At 44.4% G+C, this 24,417-nt stretch overlaps 1 protein-coding gene across 2 annotated transcripts in view; it reads left to right on the forward strand.

The window, feature by feature from the left end:
• Nucleotides 1-24,417, forward strand: part of SUPT3H (SPT3 homolog, SAGA and STAGA complex component) — a 576,749-nt gene that overhangs the window by 378,962 nt on the left and 173,370 nt on the right. For both annotated transcript variants that reach the window (XM_077291574.1, XM_077291575.1), the window contains one exon: nt 5,421-5,508. In XM_077291574.1, coding sequence (XP_077147689.1) covers nt 5,421-5,508 — 88 coding nt within the window. The remainder of the gene's footprint in view (nt 1-5,420; nt 5,509-24,417) is intronic.

The raw sequence follows: 24,417 nt of genomic DNA on the forward strand, positions 1-24,417 counted from the left end.
TATGTACAAGAATATAACTACTATAATACTGCCCCATGTACAAGAATATAACTACTATAATACTGCCCCTATGTACAAGAATATAACTACTATAATACTGCTCCTATGTGCAGGAATATAACTACTATAATACTGCTCCTATGCACAAGAATATAACTACAATAATACTGCCCCTATGTACAGGAATATAACTACTATAATAATGCTCCTATGTACAAGAATATAACTACTATAATACTGCCCCTATGTACAAGAATATAACTACTATAATACTGCCCCATGTACAAGAATATAACTACTATAATACTGCCCCCTTATGTACAAGAATATAACTACTATAATACTGCTCCTTATGTACAAGAATATAACTACTATAATACTGCTCCTATATACAAGAATATAACTACTATAATACTGCCCCTATGTACAGGAATATAACTGCTATAATACTGCCCCTATGTACAGGAATATAACTGCTATAATACTGCTCCTATGTGCAGGAATATAACTACTGTAATACTGCCCCTATGTACAAGAATATAACTACTATAATACTGCCCCTATGTACAAGAATATAACTACTATTATACTGCTCCTATGTACAAGAATATAACTACTATAATACTGCCCCTATGTACAAGAATATAACTACTATAATACTGCCCCTATGTACAGGAATATAACTGCTATAATACTGCTCCTATGTGCAGGAATATAACTACTGTAATACTGCCCCTATGTACAAGAATATAACTACTATAATACTGCTCCTATGTACAAGAATATACAGTGGGGCAAAAAAGTATTTAGTCAGTCAGCAATAGTGCAAGTTCCACCACTTAAAAAGATGAGAGGCGTCTGTAATTTACATCATAGGTAGACCTCAACTATGGGAGACAAACTGAGAAAAAAAAATCCAGAAAATCACATTGTCTGTTTTTTTATCATTTTATTTGCATTTTATGGTGGAAAATAAGTATTTGGTCAGAAACAAAATTTCATCTCAATACTTTGTAATATATCCTTTGTTGGCAATGACAGAGGTCAAACGTTTTCTGTAAGTCTTCACAAGGTTGCCACACACTGTTGTTGGTATGTTGGCCCATTCCTCCATGCAGATCTCCTCTAGAGCAGTGATGTTTTTGGCTTTTCGCTTGGCAACACGGACTTTCAACTCCCTCCAAAGGTTTTCTATAGGGTTGAGATCTAGAGACTGGCTAGGCCACTCCAGGACCTTGACATGCTTCTTACAAAGCCACTCCTTCGTTGCCCTGGCGGTGTGCTTTGGATCATTGTCATGTTGAAAGACCCAGCCACGTTTCATATTCAATGCCCTTGCTGATGGAAGGAGGTTTGCACTCAAAATCTCATGATACATGGCCCCATTCATTCTTTCATGTACCCGGATCAGTCGTCCTGGCCCCTTTGCAGAGAAACAGCCCCAAAGCATGATGTTTCCACCACCATGCTTTACAGTAGGTATGGTGTTGGATGGATGCAACTCAGTATTCTTTTTCCTCCAAACACGACAAGTTGTGTTTCTACCAAACAGTTCCAGTTTGGTTTCACCAGACCATAGGACATTCTTCCAAAACTCCTCTGGATCATCCAAATGCTCTCTAGCAAACTTCAGACGGGCCCGGACATGTACTGGCTTAAGCAGTGGGACACGTCTGGCACTGCAGGATCTGAGTCCATGGTGGCGTAGTGTGTTACTTATGGTAGGCCTTGTTACATTGGTCCCAGCTCTCTGCAGTTCATTCACTAGGTCCCCCCGTGTGGTTCTGGGATTTTTGCTCACCATTCTTGTGATCATTCTGACCCCACGGGGTGGGATTTTGCGTGGAGCCCCAGATCGAGGGAGATTATCAGTGGTCTTGTATGTCTTCCATTTTCTAATTATTGCTCCCACTGTTGATTTCTTCACTCCAAGCTGGTTGGCTATTGCAGATTCAGTCTTCCCAGCCTGGTGCAGGGCTACAATTTTGTTTCTGGTGTCCTTTGACAGCTCTTTGGTCTTCACCATAGTGGAGTTTGGAGTCAAACTGTTTGAGGGTGTGCACAGGTGTCTTTTTATACTGATAACAAGTTTAAACAGGTGCCATTACTACAGGTAATGAGCGGAGGAAAGAGGAGACTCTTAAAGAAGAAGTTACAGGTCTGTGAGAGCCAGAAATCTTGATTGTTTGTTTCTGACCAAATACTTATTTTCCACCATAAAGTGCAAATAAAATGATAAAAAAACAGACAATGTGATTTTCTGGATTTTTTTGTCTCAGTTTGTCTCCCATAGTTGAGGTCTACCTATGATGTAAATTACAGACGCCTCTCATCTTTTTAAGTGGTGGAACTTGCACTATTGCTGAATGACTAAATACTTTTTTGCCCCACTGTAACTACTATAATACTGCCCCTATGTACAAGAATATAACTACTATAATACTGCTCCTATGTACAAGAATATAACTACTATAATACTGCCCCTATGTACAAGAATATAACTACTATAATACTGCTCCTATGTACAAGAATATAACTACTATAATACTGCTCCTATGTACAAGAATATAACTACTATAATACTGCCCCTATGTACAAGAATATAACTACTATAATACTGCTCCTATGTACAAGAATATAACTACTATAATACTGCCCCATGTACAAGAATATAACTACTATAATACTGCTCCTATGTACAAGAATATAACTACTATAATACTGCTCCTATGTACAAGAATATAACTACTATAATACTGCCCCATGTACAAGAATATAACTACTATAATACTGCTCCTATGTACAAGAATATAACTACTATAATGCTGCTCCTGTGTACAAGAATATAACTACTATAATACTGCCCCTATGTACAAGAATATAACTACTATAATACTGCTCCTATGTACAAGAATACACTCACTGGCCACTTTATTAGGTACACCTGTCCAACTTCTTGTTAACACTTAATTTCTAATCAGCCAATCACATGGCGGCAACTCAGTGCATTTAGGCATGTAGACATGGTCAAGACAATCTCCTGCAGTTCAAACCGAGCATCAGTATGGGGAAGAAAGGTGATTTGAGTGCCTTTGAACGTGGCATGGTTGTTGGTGCCAGAAGGGCTGGTCTGAGTATTTCAGAAACTGCTGATCTACTGGGATTTTCACGCACAACCATCTCTAGGGTTTACAGAGAATGGTCCGAAAAAGAAAAAAAATCCAGTGAGCGGCAGTTCTGTGGGCGGAAATGCCTTGTTGATGCCAGAGGTCAGAGGAGAATGGGCAGACTGGTTCGAGCTGATAGAAAGGCAACAGTGACTCAAATCGCCACCCATTACAACCAAGGTAGGCCTAAGAGCATCTCTGAACGCACAGTGCGTCGAACTTTGAGGCAGATGGGCTACAGCAGCAGAAGACCACACCGGGTACCACTCCGTTCAGCTAAGAACAGGAAACTGAGGCTACAATTTGTACAAGCTCATCGAAATTGGACAGTAGAAGATTGGAAAAACGTTGCTTGGTCTGATGAGTCTCGATTTCTGCTGCGACATTCGGATGGTAGGGTCAGAATTTGGCGTAAACAACATGAAAGCATGGATCCATCCTGCCTTGTATGGAGCATCTTTGGGATGTGCAGCCGACAAATCTGCGGCAACTGTGTGATGCCATCATGTCAATATGGACCAAAATCTCTGAGGAATGCTTCTAGCACCTTGTTGAATCTATGCCACGAAGAATTGAGGCAGTTCTGAAGGCAAAAGGGGTCCAACCCGTTACTAGCATGGTGTACCTAATAAAGTGGCCGGTGAGTGTACAAGAATATAACTACTATAATACTGCCCCATGTACAAGAATATAACTACTATAATACTGCTCCTATGTACAAGAATATAACTACTATAATACTGCCCCCTATGTACAAGAATATAACTACTATAATACTGCTCCTATGTACAAGAATATAACTACTATAATACTGCCCCATGTACAAGAATATAACTACTATAATACTGCTCCTATGTACAAGAATATAACTACTATAATACTGCTCCTATGTACAAGAATATAACTACTATAATACTGCTCCTATGTACAAGAACATAACTACTATAATACTGCTCCTATGTACAAGAATATAACTACTATAATACTGCCCCTATGTACAAGAATATAACTACTATAATACTGCCCCCTATGTACAAGAATATAACTACCATAATACTACTCATATATACAAGAATATAACTACTATAATACTGCTCCTATGTACAAGAATATAACTACTATAATACTGCCCCATGTACAAGAATATAGCTACTATAATACTGCTCCTATGTACAAGAATATAACTACTATAATACTGCTCCTATGTACAAGAATATATCTACTATAATAGTGCCCCTATGTACAAGAATATAACTACTATAATACTGCCCCCTATGTACAAGAATATAACTACTATAATACTGCCCCCTATGTACAAGAATATAACTACCATAATACTACTCATATATACAAGAATATAACTACTATAATACTGCCCCCTATGTACAAGAATATAACTACCATAATACTACTCATATATACAAGAATATAACTACTATAATACTGCCCCCTATATACAAGAATATAACTACTATAATACTGCTCCCATGTACAAGAATATAACTACTATAATACTGCTCCTATGTACAAGAATATAACTACTATAATAGTGCTCCTATGTACAAGAACATAACTACTATAATACTGCCCCTATGTACAAGAATATAACTACTATAATACTGCCCCCTATGTACAAGAATATAACTACTATAATACTGCCCCCTATGTACAAGAATATAACTACCATAATACTACTCATATATACAAGAATATAACTACTATAATACTGCCCCCTATGTACAAGAATATAACTACCATAATACTACTCATATATACAAGAATATATCTACTATAATACTGCCCCTATGTACAAGAATATAACTACTATAATACTGCCCCTATGTACAAGAATATAACTACTATAATACTGCTCCTATGTACAAGAATATAACTACTATAATACTGCTCTTATGTACAAGAATATAACTACTATAATACTGCTCTTATGTACAAGAATATAACTACTATAATACTGCTCTTATGTACAAGAATATAACTACTATAATACTGCTCTTATGTACAAGAATATAACTACTATAATACTGCTCCTATGTACAAGACTATAACTACTATAATACTGCTCTTATGTACAAGAATATAACTACTATAATACTGCTCTTATGTACAAGAATATAACTACTATAATACTGCTCTTATGTACAAGAATATAACTACTATAATACTTCCCTTTTATTGGTACTTTTTTATCTTTGATCTTATAGCTTGTGCATTATTTGACTTTTATTTTTGCAGAAAAAACTGAAGCGACTACTGAAATACATGGTGTTTCGGGACTACAAGTCCAAGGTCCTGAAGGGCGTTGATGAGGACGATCTGGAGGGTGAGTGGACTTTTTATCCTGCACAGTGCGGAGCCTCGTTAGGTGACTACCATGGTTTGGGAACGGTGATAATTTGCTCTGCGCTGTGTGATCCGGTCGGGCCCGGCCTCCTCCTTATGAGAGTGCTTTTTCCTTCCAGAGATGTTTTGCAGCAGTGGGCTGATGGGGAGAGTAATTGATTTCGGCGGGGGGTAATTTCGGTGCGGTGACAATGGGCAGAGGCGGCGGCTCTGATCTTTATTGCACAGGACAGCCGCTGATGCATTATTCAGGGAGCAGAGACAACGCCTTATTCCATGTGCGCTCGTGCTTCGGTGCCAACAGGACGATTCATGCATTGGAATAATTCATTTTATGACCCTGGGATTAGCCCATATTCAGTAGCTGCCGTTGAAATAAAAAAAGCCACACAACCCATTGTAAGCACAACGTACGCACAATGCGAAGCATGCTCTTCCGTCCTCTGAAAAGGTAAAAAAAAAAATAATAAATTTGTCTTGAATGTCTCAAAAACTGCACCAGACTTTGCCAAAACTGCAGAAATATTTATTTATTTTTGCTATGTAATCTAAGAGCAGCACAATGTAGGGGCAGAGACCCTGATTCCAGCGACGTATCATTTACTGTCATTTTGATACAATAATTGTTTTCTCTAGCAGAGCTCAAATACTGAGCCCGGTATAACCCCACTCACATCACTGCTTGACAGCTGTGTACTCTGTGCATAGGCAGAAAGTGGTAATCAGTAATAGGGGTTTGGTTAGACCAGTAGGCACAAGACACCTAGTCCTCTCGTGATTATCTCCTGCTTATTAAATACTAGTTTTATTGAAATAGCAACTGAAAATACTAATAAGTAACTGGAATCAGTGTCTTGGCCCCTATATGATGCTTTTTTTCACCCTACACAGCAAAAACTTACTGATAGATTCCCTTTAAGACATTTCTGCTACCCGCAGACAAAAACAACTTTTACATATATAGTGGCCTGAAAATTGTAAAAGTATTTCCATTTTTAAACTTTTTCCATTTACTCTCATCCCGTCATTTATGCCCAGTGGTTGTGTTTGGTATTGCATTTCCACCATTATTTTTTAAATACTGCAGTACCAGACACAGCCACTGAACAATAATGGCGCTGTTTCTGTAAAAAAAAAAATATATATAAAATAAAATTAAATAAAAAAGTGGAAATATTTCTTGTGTTACTGAGTAAAAATCACACCGAGGCAAAGAAAAAATAAAAAAAAGAAACCGTGTGATGTAAATATCCCAGATGAGGATACTTTTTCATATATTTTTGAGAAGCTTGAAAGCCGTACAGGCTGTGCACCCCTGGTATATACAGTGCAGCAGATCTTGGGGGGGCTTTATGGAAGATGCAGTGTATGGGAGTAATTGGGCAAAAATGTTCCGTCCCCAAAACCACATTCGGGTCGATTTTAAGGTGGTAATTTTTTTTTTTTACACAAATTGTCACATGTAGTTATATATTATGAGTTTGAAAAAGTCATATAATGAATGGAAAGAGCTCCGGAAGAGACAGATAAGGGTCACAAACTCAGAATTTCAGAATGAGCTCACTGACAGATTCTCAGTTAACTCATCCAGGGAAACTATATATATATATATTTTTTTTTTTAAGAAACCCAATTGGAAAAATTATTCTTTGCCCCAAGTATATAAATATAAGCTAAAAGAAAAAAAAGTAAATTGTCCCCATGGGCACGGCTTTTTGTTGAGACATGTGGCATAAGGTGAAGCAACAAAAGCAAAAAGTAAAGAGATATAAAATAAATCCAATAAAGAATTGATGTAAGTAAAAAAAAAAAAAAAAAAAATATGTGCAAAATGTATCCAGTATGAGCACTTTTAAAGACATTCAATAGTAAACCTGGCAAATTTTGGTACAGATCCTCCTCCCTCTCCACCTTGGAGGAATAAATATCAGGAGAGCGGCCTACAGAGCCATGTCTGTGTGTATCGTGTTGCTGTCTTAACTTGGATAATTTTCCTCCTGGAATAAAATGTAGATATCATGAACTAAAAAAAAAAAAGGATGAAATAGCTTTGCAGACTCTGTCCCAGGCTACACAGTAAAGCTGTCCTGCTGAAAACCGGAAATATGAACTCATATGTGTATATCGGTGTAATATTTAATGATTTCTTTTTAAGTTTTTTAATTAATTTGTGTATTTATGGAATTTTCTGGATTTTCTTTTTTTGTGTGTCGTCTCCTGTGATTTACATGTGGAATGTTGCACGCTGGAGAAGTGCGTGGTAAAAACATATTCACCTTTGGTAGACCTACGGTTGTTCGGCAGTTGTGATGGGAAACATCAGCAGCTTTTCAGGAGTCGCCATTTTTCCTTTTTCCATCCTCTCCTCTGAACGGAGATTTAAAACACCTGAAATAATAAGTATCAGGAAAGAAAATCGTATTTTTGGAAGACATTATGCAGCAATTAACATAACTTAGGAGGTTTTAAAATATATATTATTCGCACAGTTTTGACTATCCTGAAAGGAATGTTCTCATTTTATTTAAAAAAAAATTTTATATTCTGTTTATTTTGTTAATTCTGTTTAAAAGTTTACTGTACTATATATACATTTTTCTTTTTTTTTTGTACTGTTCTATTTTCTTTTTTTTTTCTTTTTTTTTTTTTTTGCATCAAATTTTTCAAAAATGGCACCAGTATTTTCCCGAATTTTGAATTAAATTAAGATTATTTTTTTTGCGACTCTTTAGGGAAAAAGTTGTCGGATTTATTAAAATGTTGCAAAATGTTCTCAAAAAATGTGTAGGTGTATATAAAGTCACTACAGTGTTGTCTGTAGTACACCTGGAACCAAAATATTGTGACTTTAAAAAAAAAAAAAAAAAAAAGTCTGAATTTATGAATCCCAAGTATCACCTACAATGGCAATAAAATAAATAAATACATATAAAATAGACTTTAAGACAATATCAAATTAATAGAAAAATAAGGTGTAACGGGGTCTACTGTGCTGTAGTACTTCTTTAGGTATCACCCCGTGTTTCAGGAGGTCCACTCTGCCTTGGCTGGATACTGAATGAAGGACGCTGGCTGGAATTCTTTGGTTACATGGGTGCTTATAAAATCTCACTGCTTCTCCATGTATTTCCAGTCTAACAACACTTTATTCACAGCACACAGAATATATTACACATATACAGAGGGCAGGCCAATAGAAAAACAGCAGGCCAGACATACATTACAATAGCCGCAGGTGGCCGGAGCCTGACGATATTTACTGTGGGAATTACAAAGGTGGGGGAGGTCAGAAGGAGTATATCTTGTCCCCTCTGCCCAGGGGCGCAGCCTGTGGACTGATGCATTTCACATGGAACCTATTATACATACATATACTGCATAACATATTCTTGGTGCCGGGGGGTTCTGTAACACGGCTCCCCTTTTCAGCGACGCGATCGGCATACACAGTCTGATCCTCTGATCCTTAACGGATCGGTTTGGGGATGACCGAAGTTTATGGGGTTGGTACAAGTTCCATTTGTCGACTTAGTCCATCGGCGTTACCGTTTTGTTTGCCGGGTCTGCAGTGGATGGTGAAGTCCAGAGGTTGTAGGGCTAAACTCCACCGCAGTAATCTGGCGTTGTCTCCGGAGACCCGATTAAGCCAGACTAGGGGATTATGGTCCGTTAGGAGGGAAAACTGTTGTCCATACAAATATGGTTGTAACTTTTTGAGTGCCCATACTATTCCAAGGCACTCCTTCTCGATGGCCGCATAGCTCACTTCACGGGGCAGTAGTTTCCGACTCAGGTAAGCTACCGGGTGTTCTTGGCCGTCCGGCCCGACTTGGCTTAGTACTGCCCCCAATCCAAACATAGAAGCGTCTGTGTGAACAAGGAAACGTTTAGTTGGATCGGGTGCAGCCAATACAGGGATATTGGTGAGGGCGTCCTTTAGCTGGCGGAAGGCTTCCTCACACTCTGGGGTCCAGGTTACCTGGCGGGGTTGGTTCTTACGGGTCAGATCAGTGAGGGGCTTGGCTACGCTGCTGTAATTGGGAACGAATTTCCTGTAATACCCCGCTGTCCCTAGAAACGCCATGACCTGGGTTTTAGTGCGTGGTGTGGGCCATTTGGCTATGGCCTCAATCTTGGCTGGTTCTGGTCTCTGTTTCCCACTTCCCACCCAATGCCCTAAATACTGAACCTCTGCTTTGCCCACGTGACACTTGTTTGGGTTCAGGGTGATTCCGGCCTTGTGGATCCTGTCTAATACTGTCTCTAGGTGATTTAGATGCTCTTCCCATGTCGCGCTGTAGATGGCGATGTCATCCAGGTAGGCACAAGCATAGTCCTGGAGACCATCCAGAAGCCGGTCAGCCAGCCTCTGGAAGGTCGCCGGGGCAGTCTTCATCCCGAGTGGCATAACTCGAAACTGGAATAAGCCGAACGGGGTGACAAATGCAGACTTGGGAATAGCATCAGGACTAAGGGGAATCTGCCAGTAGCCTTTGCATAGATCAATGGTGGTCAAATACTTTGCCCCTGCCAGGTGGTCTAACCAACTCATCCACACGCGGCATGGGAAACGCATCCGTCACTGTTTTCTCATTGAGGTTACGATAGTCTATACAAAACCGTGTAGTCCCATCCTTCTTGGGCACTAACACTACGAGGGATACCCAGGGACTATCTGACTCTTCAATGACCCCTAAACGCAACATCTCTTGTATCTCTTGTCGCATCCCTTCTTGTACAGACTCAGGGACGTGGAAGGGGGGTTGTCGCAGGGGGGTCTGATCCTGGGTCTCAACCTTGTATTGTGCCAGGCGAGTGTACCCTGGTCTCCCTGAAAACATCCTCTGTCGCTGCCTCAACAACGCCTCCGCCTGCTGTCTCTCCCGGGGACATAGGTCTTCACCCAAGTGTACCTGGTCCCATGTTTTAGACTGAGTCCTTTCCCCTAAAACATCAGGCAAGGGAAGTCCAGCTAAATCCTCTGCTTCAGGTGCACAGATGGCCACTACCTCTTCAGGGCGCTCCCGGTAGGGCTTCAGCATATTCACGTGGAACATGCGGATAACCCTGGGGTCGTCACAATCGGCGACCTTATAGGTGGTGTCGGCTATTTTCCCAACTACCTGGTAGGGCCCCTGCCATGCAGCTTGGAATTTAGAGCCTACTAGGCAGAACAACACCAGGACCTTCTGTCCTATTTCCAAGGTGTGCTCTCTGGCCCTCCCATCGTACCATACGCGCTGGCGCCGCTGAGCCTCCTGCATGTTCCCACTTACAGCCTGGGTCAGCTCCTGTAGGCGGTCTCGGAATTCCAGCACATAGGGTACAATAGGTACCCCTTCAATGATGCCCTCCCCTTCCCAGTGTTCTAGCACTAAGTCTAGGGGTCCCCTTACCCGTCTCCCTTATACCAGTTCGAACGGGGAGAACCCCATGGATTTTTGGGGCACCTCCCGATAGGCAAACAGGAGGTGAGGCAAGAATTTCTCCCAGTCCCTGTAGGTCCTGGTAAAAGTCCCAATGAGTTGTTTTAGCATCCCGTTAAAGCGTTCACACAACCCATTGGTTTGAGGATGGTACGGGGCGCTTCTAATGGACTTTACGCCACACAGCTTCCACAGTTGGTTGGTCACCTCTGCTGTAAACTGGGTACCCCGGTCCGAGATAATCTCCTGGGGAAATCCAACCCGTGAGAAAACCTGGAGCAGGGCAGCCGCCACCGTCTCTGCCAGTATGTTAGGTAACGCAATCGCCTCTGGATACCGTGTGGCATAATCTACCACTGTCAATATATACCTTTTCCCTGACGGACTAGGTTTGGCTAACGGCCCTATCAGATCGACCGCTACTCGGCTAAATGGTTCCTCCACAATGGGGAGGAGGCGTAATTTGGCCTTTCATCGATCTCCCCTCTTGCCAATGCGCTGGCAACTGTCACAGGTCTGGCAGTACTGATGAACATCATAGGATACCCCCGGCCAAAAGAAGTTTTGTGTCAGACGATGCCTGGTGCGACTGACGCCGAAGTGCCCGGCCAAGGGTATGTCATGAGAGATTCGCAGTAACTCCTGCCTATACTTCTTGGGAACTACCAGCTGTCGTTTTATAGTGGAGCTCGTCCCTGTGTGGTGCTGCTCTGTGATCCGGTAGAGGAGTCCCTGCTTCCATATAAACTGTTCCCCTTCCAGTACCCCTCTCCCCTCTTGTGCCTTCCCACGATATCCCTCCAATGAAGGATCCTCAAGTAACACCCTCTTAAATTCATCTTCCTTTGAGGTCCATGCTGTCAGACTCTACGTCCCCTTCTCCATGCGAGTGGCGGTGGTGTATCGTCCTCCTGGCCCCTCTCATCAGTTCCTGGATCATTTTGCCACCTGGCTTCCACACTTTCTCTCCTGTGACACTCCCACCCTTATCATGGGTGATTTCAACATCCCCATTGCTTCTCCCCTTTCCCCATCTGCTTCTCACCTTTTATCTCTAACCTCCTCTTTCGGCCTCTCGCAGCATACTAACTCTCCAACGCATGAAGATGGAAACTCCCTTGACTTGGTCTTCTCCCGACTTTGCTCAGTGGATTATTTCACAAACACCCCTCTCCCGCTCTCTGACAACAACCTTCTTTCATTCTCTATCAAGAACTGCCATCCCGCTCAGGTCACCCCCACTTTCCACACTTATAGAAACATACAGGCCATTAACACCCAGAAACTTATGAAGAACTTGCAGTCCTCATTGGCCCCAATCTCCTCCATCTCATGTCCTGATTCTGCTCTGAACCATTACAATGAAACCCTGCAAAGTGCCCTGGATGAAGCTGCTCCTCCTATACATAGAGCAACTCAACACAGACGGCAACAACCGTGGCACACACTGCAAACACGCTTCCTGCAGCGATGCTCCAGGTGCGCCGAACGTCTGTGGAGAAAATCTAATCTACCCGAAGATTTCATCCATTATAAGTTCATGCTAAAAATATACAACTCTGCCCTTCGCCTCTCCAAACAAACCTATTTCAACACCCTCATCACCTCACTGTCCAATAACCCTAAACGTCTCTTCGACACTTTCCAGTCCCTACTCAACCCAAGAGAGCAGGCCCCAACCACAGATCTCCACGCTGAAGATCTGGCCAATTACTTCAAAGAAAAAATTGACCACATTCACCAGGAAATCATCTCCCAATCTCTTCATACCAGGCACTGTCCTCCCTCCCCCACTGCATCTAGTTCACTCTCTGACTTTGAACCAGTTACTGAAGAAGAAGTAAGCAGGCTCCTTGCATCTTCTCGCCCGACCACTTGCACCAGTGACCCCATTCCGTCACATCTCCTCCAGTCCCTTTCCCCGGCTGTCACCTCTCACATAACAAAAATATTCAACCTTTCCCTCACTTCCGGTATTTTTCCCTCCTCATTTAAGCATGCCATCATACATCCATTACTTAAAAAACCCTCCCTCGACCAAAACTGTGCCGCTAATTATAGACCTGTCTCTAATCTTCCCTTCATCTCTAAACTCCTGGAACGCCTGGTCCACTCCCGTCTTACCCGCTATCTCTCAGATAACTCTCTTCTCGACCCTCTTCAATCTGGCTTCCGCTCTTTACACTCTACTGAAACTTCCCTCACTAAAGTCTCTAATGACCTACTAACAGCTAAATCTAATGGTCACTACTCCATGCTAATTCTATTGGATCTTTCCGCAGCATTCGACACTGTGGATCATCAGCTCCTCCTCACTATGCTCCACTCCATCGGCATCAAGGACACCGTTCTCTCTTGGTTCTCCTCCTATCTCTCTGACCGATCCTTCACTGTATGTTTTGCTGGTTCCTCCTCCTCTCACCTTCCCCTTACTGTTGGGGTTCCTCAAGGATCAGTCCTAGGCCCCCTCCTCTTCTCTTTGTATACTGCCCCTATTGGACAAACAATCAGTAGATTTGGTTTCCAGTACCATCTCTATGCTGACGACACCCAATTATACACCTCTTCTCCTGCTTTCACTCCGACCTTCTTAGAAAACACCAGTGATTGTCTTACCGCTGTCTCTAACATCATGTCCTCCCTCTATCTGAAACTGAACCTGTCAAAAACTGAACTCCTCGTGTTCTCTCCCTCTACTAACCTACCTTTGCCTGACATTGCCATCTCCGTGTGTGGTTCCACCATTACTCCAAAGCAACATGCCCGCTGCCTTGGGGTTATCCTTGATTCCGAGCTTTCATTCACCCCCCACATCCGATCACTGGCTCGCTCTTCTTATCTGCATCTCAATAACATTTCTAGAATTCGCCCTTTTCTTACTTTCGACTCTGCAAAAACTCTTACTGTTTCTCTTATTCATTCCCGTCTGGACTATTGTAACTCTCTACTAATCGGCCTCCCTCTTACCAAACTCTCCCCGCTCCAATCTGTCCTGAATGCTGCTGCCAGGATCATATTCCTCACCAACCGTTACACCGATGCCTCTACCTTGTGCCAGTCATTACACTGGCTACCCATCCACTCCAGAATCCAGTACAAAACTACTACCCTCATCCACAAAGCACTCCATGGCTCAGCACCACCCTACATCTCCTCTGTGGTCTCAGTCTACCACCCTACCCGTGCCCTCCGCTCCGCTAATGACCTCAGATTAGCATCCTCAATAATCAGAACCTCCCACTCCCGTCTCCAAGACTTTACACGTGCTGCGCCGATTCTTTGGAATGCACTACCTAGGTTAATACGATTAATCCCCAATCCCCACAGTTTTAAGCGTGCCCTAAAAACGCATTTGTTCAGACTGGCCTACCGCCTCAACGCATTAACCTAACTATCCCTGTGTGGCCTATTAAAAATAGAAAAAAAAACAAAACACATAATCAGGTTCCTTGCATCGTGTTCTCATATGCAGTTATGCAGTTAATAGCACTCTGTGTCTGTACTGCTACATACTTAGGCTGTTAACTGGTTCATGCAGCTTTACATGAACACCCGAGCCTTACACTATGGCTGGTCCAAATAACTAAAGCAATTGTTACCATCCACCTCTCGTGTCTCCCCTTTTCCTCATAGTTTGTAAGCTTGCGAGCAGGGCCCTCATTCCTCCTGGTATCTATTTTGAACTGTGATTTCTGTTATGCTGTAATGTCTATTGTCTGTACAAGTCCCCTCTATAAGTTGTAAAGCGCTGTGGAATATGTTGGCGCTATATGAATAAAAATTATTATTATTATTATCTGGTGTGGCCCAAGAAATGTGCCTGGCTATGGGAATACGTGTAGGGCTGGGATGTCTTACCTGGTGGTACTCTGAGTGTGATTTCGCCTCCGCAGCTCGAACTTGTCTCCTGGTGGTCACAGGATATGTCTCAGCCAGAGGGGCAACCGAGAAGGCAAACAACATGGGCCCCAAGTCATTTCCCAGCAAGACATCTGCGGGCAAATCCTCCATCAAGCCGACCTCAACAAGGCCATCCCCGACTCCCCAGTTCAGGTGAATCTGGGCAGTGGGCAGTCGATGTATGGCTCCCCCTGCTACACGGACTGCCACTGTCCGGTCCGTCTTCTCTTGGTCCCGGACGAGATGAGGCTTCACAAGGGTCAAAGTTGCCCCGGAATCTTAGTCCCTGCATACGTTTCCCATTAACCCACACGACCTGTCGATGCTGTTGTCGATTATCTGCCCGGGCTGCCTGCACAGGGTCCACTTCATGCAGCACTTCCTCCATCTCTTCCACCCCTTGGTTAGTCGTAGCCCCCAATGTCGGGTCAACTTCGCCTTGGTAGCAGTGTACAGCAGCCCGGCTGAAGGTAGCTGTTCCCGCCTTTGGCCACTGGTTATGCTGAGTCCGGTTGGGACATCGTCTTTGCAGGTGTCCCAGCTGATGGCAGGTGTGGCATCGCGCCCCAGGGGAACTGTGGTAGGCCGGGTTTCTAGCTGGTCCCCCTACAGTCTTCGGTGGTTTGGGGCCCTCCAGGTCCATGGGTGGACCCCTAGTGACCATCTGTGATCCGGACAACTGAGGCCTCCTGGCATCATGATGTTCATCGGCCAGACGAGCGGCTTCCTCAAGAGTTGTTGGCCGCCTGTCCCGAAGCCATTCCTGTGTCTCGGGGGTTAGTCCATTAAAGAATCATTCTAACAAGACGAGCTGGAGGACGTCCTCCTTAGTGGTTGCTTGGCTCCCTTGTACCCACTGTAGCAGTGACCGTCGTAATTTAGAGGCCCATTCAGCGTGGGTATTGATTACTCGTTTTATAAGTCCACGGAACTTTTGGCGGTATGCCTCTGGTGTCAGCGCATACCGGGCCAACATCACTTCTTTGATCCGCTCATAGTCCATACAGTCCTCATCAGGTACCGTGCGATAGGCGTCCGCTGCCCGGCCTGTCAGCTTGCTGGCCAGAATCTGAACCCGTTTCTCCGGCTTCACTTGATGAAGGGCACACTGCCGCTCAAAGTCCTGCAGAAAGCCATCAATGTCTTCCTCAGCCTCCCCCAACTGTCGGAAGGCATTATACTGGATCTTTTTGTGGCTTACAGTTGAAGGTACCTGGGCGGAGGCCAGAGCTCCCCCTGCTAGCTGACTCTCCTCTCTCCGCTCTGCCATTTCCATCTTGGCCAGCTCCACTTTGGTCCGCTCTGCCATCTCCATCTTGGCCAGCTCTATCCTGGTCTGCTCTGCCATCTTTTCCTTCAGATCAGTACGCACATCAGCCATCACCTCTCGTATGATCTCTACTGCAGGGTTTGGGCCATAGAACACCAGTCTGTTCTTTACCTCCCTCTGGAATTCAGTCTCCTCCACGTTCACATAGGGGGACGCTGCACTGTCGTGTTCCATGATGGCTGCTATCAAATCCCCTTTTGTTTTGTTGCAGGCGATTAACCCTCGGGCTTCCACCAGATCTTTTAATGTAGTCGTCTTTAACTTCTGGTAGTTGTTTTCCATTCATTCCTTTCCTCCTGTAGAAGGGGTCTCACATCCCGCTGTCTGCCACCAGTGTAACGGGGTCTACTGTGCTGTAGTACCTCTTTAGGTATCACCCCGTGTTTCAGGAGGTCCACTCTGCCTTGGCTGGATTCTGAATGAAGGACGCTGGCTGGAATTCTTTGATTACATGGGTGCATATAAAATCTCACTGCTTCTCCACGTATTTCCAGTCTAACAACACTTTATTCACAGCACACAGAATATATAACACCGATACAGAGGGCAGGCCAATAGAAAAACAGCAGGCCAGACATACATTACAATAGCCGCAGGTGGCCGGAGCCTGCTGATATTTACTGTGGGAATTACAAAGGTGGGGGAGGTCAGAAGGTGAATTGTTGTGAATTTGCTTTTTGCTCCCTCTAGTGGTTACTAGTTTTTTGACTCTGGTTTTTCTGTCATTCCTTTTATCCGCAGCTGGGTCGTTAGTTAGGGGTGTTGCTATATAAGCTCCCTGGAACTTCAGTTCAATGCCTGGCAACGTAGTTATCAGAGCTAGTCTGCTGTGCTCTTGTCTACTGATCCTGGTTCCAGTTATATCAGCTAAGTCTGCCTTTTGCTTTTTGCTATTTGTTTTGGTTTTGTATTTTTGTCCAGCTTGTTCCTAATCTATATCCTGACCTTTGCTGGAAGCTCTAGGGGGGCTGGTGTTCTCCCCCCGGACCGTTAGACGGTTCGGGGGTTCTTGAATTTCCAGTGTGGATTTTGATAGGGTTTTTGTTGACCATATAAGTTACCTTTCTTTATTCTGCTATCAGTAAGCGGGCCTCTCTGTGCTAAACCTGGTTCATTTCTGTGTTTGTCATTTCCTCTTACCTCACCGTCATTATTTGTGGGGGGCTTCTATCCAGCTTTGGGGTCCCCTTCTCTGGAGGCAAGAAAGGTCTTTGTTTTCCTCTACTAGGGGTAGCTAGATTCTCCGGCTGGCGCGTGTCATCTAGAATCAACGTAGGAATGATCCCCGGCTACTTCTAGTGTTGGCGTTAGGAGTAGATATATGGTCAACCCAGTTACCACTGCCCTATGAGCTGGATTTTTGTATTCTGCAGACTTCCACGTTCCTCTGAGACCCTCGCCATTGGGGTCATAACAGTTTGCCAGGCCAGTATTAAATGTTTAATGCATTGCAGAAGAGGGATTATAAGAAAGAAGATTCTGAGTTTTTTTTTTTTTTTTTTCTTCTTCCCCTTTACCTCAGAGTGGCTATGCTTGCTGCAGACATGAATGTCCAGACCTTGATTACAAGTGTGGACCAGCTGGCTACTCGTGTGCAGGGCATACAAGACTATGTTATCAGAAATCCTAGGTCAGAACCTAAAATACCGATTCCTGAACTGTTTTCCGGAGACAGGTTTAAGTTTAGGAATTTCGTGAATAATTGTAAATTGTTTTTGTCCCTGAGACCCTGTTCATCTGGAGATTCTGCTCAGCAAGTAAAAATTGTTATTTCGTTCTTACGGGGCGACCCTCAGGATTGGGCTTTTTCGCTGGCGCCAGGAGATCCGGCATTGGCTGATCTTGATGCGTTTTTTCTGGCGCTCGGTTTACTTTATGAGGAACCCAATCTTGAGATTCAGGCAGACAAGGCCTTGCTGGCTATGTCTCAGGGGCAGGACGAGGCTGAAGTGTATTGCCAAAAATTTCGGAAATGGTCCGTGCTGACACATTGGAACGAGTGTGCACTGGCCGCTAATTTTAGAAATGGCCTTTCTGAAGCCATTAAGAATGTTATGGTGGGTTTTCCCATTCCCACAGGTCTGAATGATACTATGGCACTGGCTATTCAAATTGACCGGCGGTTGCGGGAGCGCAAAACCGCAAATTCCCTCATGGTGTTGTCTGAACAGACACCTAATTCGGTGCAATGTGATAGAAAAACCGCAAATTCCCTCATGGTGTTGTCTGAACAGACACCTGATTTAATGCAATGTGATAGAATCCTGACTAGAAATGAGCGGAAAATTCATAGACGCCGGAATGGCTTGTGCTACTACTGTGGTGATTCTACACATGTTATCTCAGCATGTTCTAAACGTATAGCTAAGGTTGTTAGTCCTGTCACCGTTGGTAATTTGCAACCTAAATTTATTCTGTCTGTAACTTTGATTTGCTCACTGTCATCTTATCCTGTCATGGCGTTTGTAGATTCAGGTGCTGCCCTGAGTCTCATGGATCTCTCATTTGCTAAGCGCTGTGGATTTACTCTTGAACCATTAGAAAATCCTATTCCTCTTAGGGGTATTGATGCTACACCATTGGCAGCAAATAAACCGCAGTATTGGACACAGGTTACCATGTGCATGACTCCTGAACACCGCGAGGTGATACGTTTCCTGGTTTTACATAAAATGCATGATTTGGTTGTTTTAGGGCTGCCATGGTTACAGACCCATAATCCAGTCCTGGACTGGAAGGCTATGTCAGTCTCAAGTTGGGGCTGTCGTGGTATTCATGGGGATTCCCTGCCTGTGTCTATTGCTTCTTCTACGCCTTCGGAAGTTCCGGAGTATTTGTCTGATTATCAGGATGTCTTCAGTGAGTCTGAGTCCAGTGCACTGCCTCCTCATAGGGACTGTGACTGTGCTATAGATTTGATTCCAGGCAGTAAGTTTCCTAAGGGAAGACTGTTTAATCTGTCGGTACCTGAACATACCGCTATGCGTTCATATATCAAGGAGTCTCTGGAGAAGGGACATATTCGTCCGTCTTCTTCCCCTCTTGGTGCGGGATTCTTTTTTGTGGCAAAAAAAGGACGGATCTTTGAGACCTTGTATTGATTATCGGCTTTTGAATAAGATCACTGTCAAATTTCAGTATCCTTTGCCGCTGTTGTCTGACTTGTTTGCCCGGATTAAGGGTGCCAAGTGGTTCACCAAGATAGACCTTCGTGGTGCGTACAACCTTGTGCGCATTAAGCAAGGTGATGAATGGAAAACCGCATTCAATACGCCCGAAGGTCATTTTGAGTACTTAGTGATGCCTTTTGGGCTCTCCAATGCGCCTTCAGTTTTTCAGTCCTTTATGCATGACATTTTCCGGAAGTATCTGGATAAATTTTTGATTGTTTATCTGGATGATATTTTGTTTTTTTCTGATAATTGGGATTCGCATGTGGAGCAGGTCAGGTTGGTCTTTAAAATTTTGCGTGAAAATTCTTTGTTTGTCAAGGGCTCAAAGTGTCTCTTTGGTGTACAGAAGGTTCCCTTTTTGGGGTTAATTTTTTCCCCTTCTGCTGTGGAGATGGACCCAGTCAAGGTCCGAGCTATTCTTGATTGGACTCAGCCCTCGTCAGTTAAGAGTCTTCAGAAGTTCTTGGGCTTCGCTAACTTCTACCGTCGTTTTATCGCTAATTTTTCTAGCATTGTGAAACCTTTGACGGATATGACCAAGAAGGGCTCCGATGTAGCTAACTGGGCTCCTGCTGCCGTGGAGGCTTTCCAGGAGTTGAAACGCCAGTTTACTTCGGCGCCTGTTTTGTGCCAGCCTGACGTCTCACTTCCCTTTCAGGTTGAGGTGGATGCTTCGGAGATTGGGGCAGGGGCCGTTTTGTCGCAGAGAGGCCCTGGTTGCTCTGTTATGAAACCTTGTGCCTTTTTCTCTAGGAAGTTTTCGCCTGCCGAGCGAAATTATGATGTGGGCAATCGGGAGTTGTTGGCCATGAAATGGGCATTTGAGGAGTGGCGTCATTGGCTCGAGGGTGCTAAGCATCGTGTGGTGGTCTTGACTGATCACAAAAATCTGATGTATCTCGAGTCTGCTAAACGCCTTAATCCGAGACAGGCCCGCTGGTCATTGTTTTTCTCCCGCTTTGATTTTGTTGTCTCGTATTTACCAGGTTCAAAGAATGTGAAGGCCGATGCTCTTTCCAGGAGCTTTGTGCCTGATGCTCCTGGAGTCACTGATCCTGTTGGTATTCTTAAAGATGGAGTTATCTTGTCAGCTATTTCTCCGGATCTGCGACGTGTGTTGCAGAGATTTCAGGCTGATAGGCCTGAGTCTTGTCCACCAGACAGACTGTTTGTCCCGGATAAGTGGACCAGCAGAGTCATTTCCGAGGTTCATTCCTCGGTGTTGGCAGGTCACCCGGGAATTTTTGGCACCAGAGATCTGGTGGCCAGGTCCTTTTGGTGGCCTTCCTTGTCAAGGGATGTGCGGTCATTTGTGCAGTCCTGTGGGACTTGTGCTCGAGCTAAGCCTTGCTGTTCTCGTGCCAGCGGTTTGCTCTTGCCCTTGCCTGTCCCGAAGAGACCTTGGACACATATCTCCATGGATTTCATTTCTGATCTTCCGCTATCTCAGGGCATGTCCGTTATCTGGGTGATATGTGATCGCTTCTCCAAGATGGTCCATTTGGTTCCTTTGCCTAAGCTGCCTTCCTCTTCCGATCTGGTTCCTGTGTTTTTCCAGAACGTGGTTCGTTTGCACGGCATCCCTGAGAATATTGTGTCAGACAGAGGATCCCAGTTCGTTTCCAGGTTCTGGCGATCCTTTTGTAGTAGGATGGGCATTGATTTGTCGTTTTCGTCTGCTTTCCATCCTCAGACTAATGGACAGACGGAGCGAACCAATCAGACTTTGGAGGCTTATTTGAGGTGTTTTGTCTCTGCTGATCAGGACGATTGGGTGACATTCTTGCCATTGGCTGAGTTTGCCCTTAATAATCGGGCTAGTTCCGCCACCTTGGTTTCGCCTTTTTTCTGCAACTCTGGTTTCCATCCTCGCTTTTCTTCGGGTCATGTGGAGCCTTCTGACTGTCCTGGGGTGGATTCTGTGGTGGATAGGTTGCAGCAGATCTGGAATCATGTGGTGGACAACTTGAAGTTGTCACAGGAGAAGGCTCAGCGCTTTGCCAACCGCCGTCGCGGTGTGGGTCCCCGACTACGCGTTGGGGATTTGGTATGGCTTTCTTCCCGCTTTGTTCCTATGAAGGTCTCCTCTCCCAAATTTAAACCTCGTTTTATTGGGCCTTACAAGATATTGGAAATCCTTAATCCTGTATCTTTTCGTCTGGATCTTCCTGTGTCGTTTGCTATTCACAATGTATTTCATAGGTCCTTGTTGCGGCGGTACATTGTGCCTGTAGTTCCTTCTGCTGAGCCTCCTGCTCCGGTGTTGGTTGAGGGCGAGTTGGAGTACGTGGTGGAGAAGATCTTGGATTCTCGCCTCTCCAGGCGGAGGCTTCAGTACCTGGTCAAGTGGAAGGGCTATGGTCAGGAGGATAATTCCTGGGTGGTCGCCTCTGATGTTCATGCGGCCGATTTAGTTCGTGCCTTTCATGCCGCTCATCCTGATCGCCCTGGTGGTCGTGGTGAGGGTTCGGTGACCCCTCACTAAGGGGGGGGTACTGTTGTGAATTTGCTTTTTGCTCCCTCTAGTGGTTACTAGTTTTTTGACTCTGGTTTTTCTGTCATTCCTTTTATCCGCAGCTGGGTCGTTAGTTAGGGGTGTTGCTATATAAGCTCCCTGGACCTTCAGTTCAATGCCTGGCAACGTAGTTATCAGAGCTAGTCTGCTGTGCTCTTGTCTACTGATCCTGGTTCCAGTTATATCAGCTAAGTCTGCCTTTTGCTTTTTGCTATTTGTTTTGGTTTTGTATTTTTGTCCAGCTTGTTCCTAATCTATATCCTGACCTTTGCTGGAAGCTCTAGGGGGGCTGGTGTTCTCCCCCCGGACCGTTAGACGGTTCGGGGGTTCTTGAATTTCCAGTGTGGATTTTGATAGGGTTTTTGTTGACCATATAAGTTACCTTTCTTTATTCTGCTATCAGTAAGCGGGCCTCTCTGTGCTAAACCTGGTTCATTTCTGTGTTTGTCATTTCCTCTTACCTCACCGTCATTATTTGTGGGGGGCTTCTATCCAGCTTTGGGGTCCCCTTCTCTGGAGGCAAGAAAGGTCTTTGTTTTCCTCTACTAGGGGTAGCTAGATTCTCCGGCTGGCGCGTGTCATCTAGAATCAACGTAGGAATGATCCCCGGCTACTTCTAGTGTTGGCGTTAGGAGTAGATATATGGTCAACCCAGTTACCACTGCCCTATGAGCTGGATTTTTGTATTCTGCAGACTTCCACGTTCCTCTGAGACCCTCGCCATTGGGGTCATAACAGTGAATATCTTGTCCCCTCTGCCCTATATCTCTGAACTAATCTCCCAATATCTTCCCTCACGTAATCTCCGATCCTCCCAAGACCTCCTACTCTCCTCCAGTTATTTGTTCCTCACACAACCGCCTCCAATATTTCTCCCGAATATACCCCATCCTCTGGAATTCCACGGCTCAATACGTCCGATTATCCACCACCCTCGGATCCTTCAGACAGGAACTTGAAAACCTATCTCTTCAAGAAAGCCTACAGCCTGCAATAACCATTCTGCCGCCTCGCCATCGCCAGAGCCACCGCCTCACCACCGCCAGAGCTGCTGCACCTCCGACAGAGCTGCTGCACCTCCGACCTTCTGCCTCTTCCCCACTATCCCATAGAATGTAAGTCCGCAAGGACAGGGTCCTCTCCCCTCTGTACCAGTCTGTCACTGTAAACTTGTTTACTGTAAATGATATCTAGAACTCTGTATGTAACCCCTTTCTCATGTACAGCACCATGGAATCAATGGTGCTATATAAATAAATAATAATAACAACTCTCCCTCTTCTAGGTCCTGAAGGTCCCTGTTCAAGTGATTTTCAATGGGATCAAATCTGTACCCACTCCCCATTTTCGATTTGCTTTTTAGAATGCTGTTGTCATCCATTGACTTTTGGGTGTGTTCGGAGGGTGACCCCTACTTTATGTCCTCCTATACATACCCCTCATGTTATTGAGTATTTCAGTGCACTTTTAAAGATTACTCAACCAACTTAAAGGGAATTTGTCATCAGCTTTTTTTAATTTAGCGTAATGTAGGGGCAGAGACCCTGTGTCATGATTCTCAATGGCGAGAGAACATAGCCCAGCATATATGAGAACTAGCTCTTGGAAGATGGAAACTATACTGACCATGAACTAAAACCTGCCGCACAACTAGAAGTAGCCGGGTAGCATGCCTACGTTTTTTTTATCCCTAGATGCCCAGCGCCAGCCGGAGAACTAACTAATCCTGGCAGAGGAAAATACAGTCCTGGCTCACCTCTAGAGAAATTTCCCCAAAAGGCAGACAGAGGCCCCCACATATATTGGCGGTGATTTAAGACGAAATGACAAACGTAGTATGAAAATAGGTTTAGCAAAATCGAGGTCCGCTTACTAGATAGCAGAAAGACAGAAAGGGCACTTTCATGGTCAGCTGAAAACCCTATCAAAACACCATCCAGAAATTACTTTAAGACTCTAGCATTAACTCATAACACCAGAGTGGCAATTTCCGATCACAAAAGCTTTCCAGACACAGTAACGAAACAGCAGCTGTGAACTGGAACAAAAAGCAAAAACAAACAAGGACAAAAGTCCAACTTAGCTGAGAGTTGTCTGGTAGCAGGAACATGCACAGAAAGGCTTCTGATTACATTGTTGACCGGCATGAAACTGACAGAGGAGCAAGGTTATATAGCGACTCCCACATCCTGATGGGAGCAGGTGAACAGAGGGGATGATGCACACAAGTTCAATTCCACCAGTGGCCACCGGGGGAGCCCAGAATCCAATTTCACAACAACCCTGATTCTAGGAATGTGTCACTTGTTCAGTAGCTTAATTTAGTTTCAATACAATAATTGTTTTATCAGCAGGAGATTATCACTGCGGGACTAGGTGTCAGGTGCCAGGCAGTCCAGCTAATCTGTGTAACTCCGCCCCACACCACTGATTGGCAACTTGCAGTGTACAGAGGAAGCAGTCAGTGGTGTGGGCTGGGTTATGTACTGCTCAGCATTCTAAACTCTGCTGGAGCTTCATCAAAGAAAACAAAGATTGTGTCAAA

The sequence above is a fragment of the Ranitomeya variabilis genome, chromosome 2 (assembly GCF_051348905.1).
Source record: "Ranitomeya variabilis isolate aRanVar5 chromosome 2, aRanVar5.hap1, whole genome shotgun sequence".
Classification (NCBI taxonomy): Eukaryota; Metazoa; Chordata; class Amphibia; order Anura; family Dendrobatidae; genus Ranitomeya; species Ranitomeya variabilis.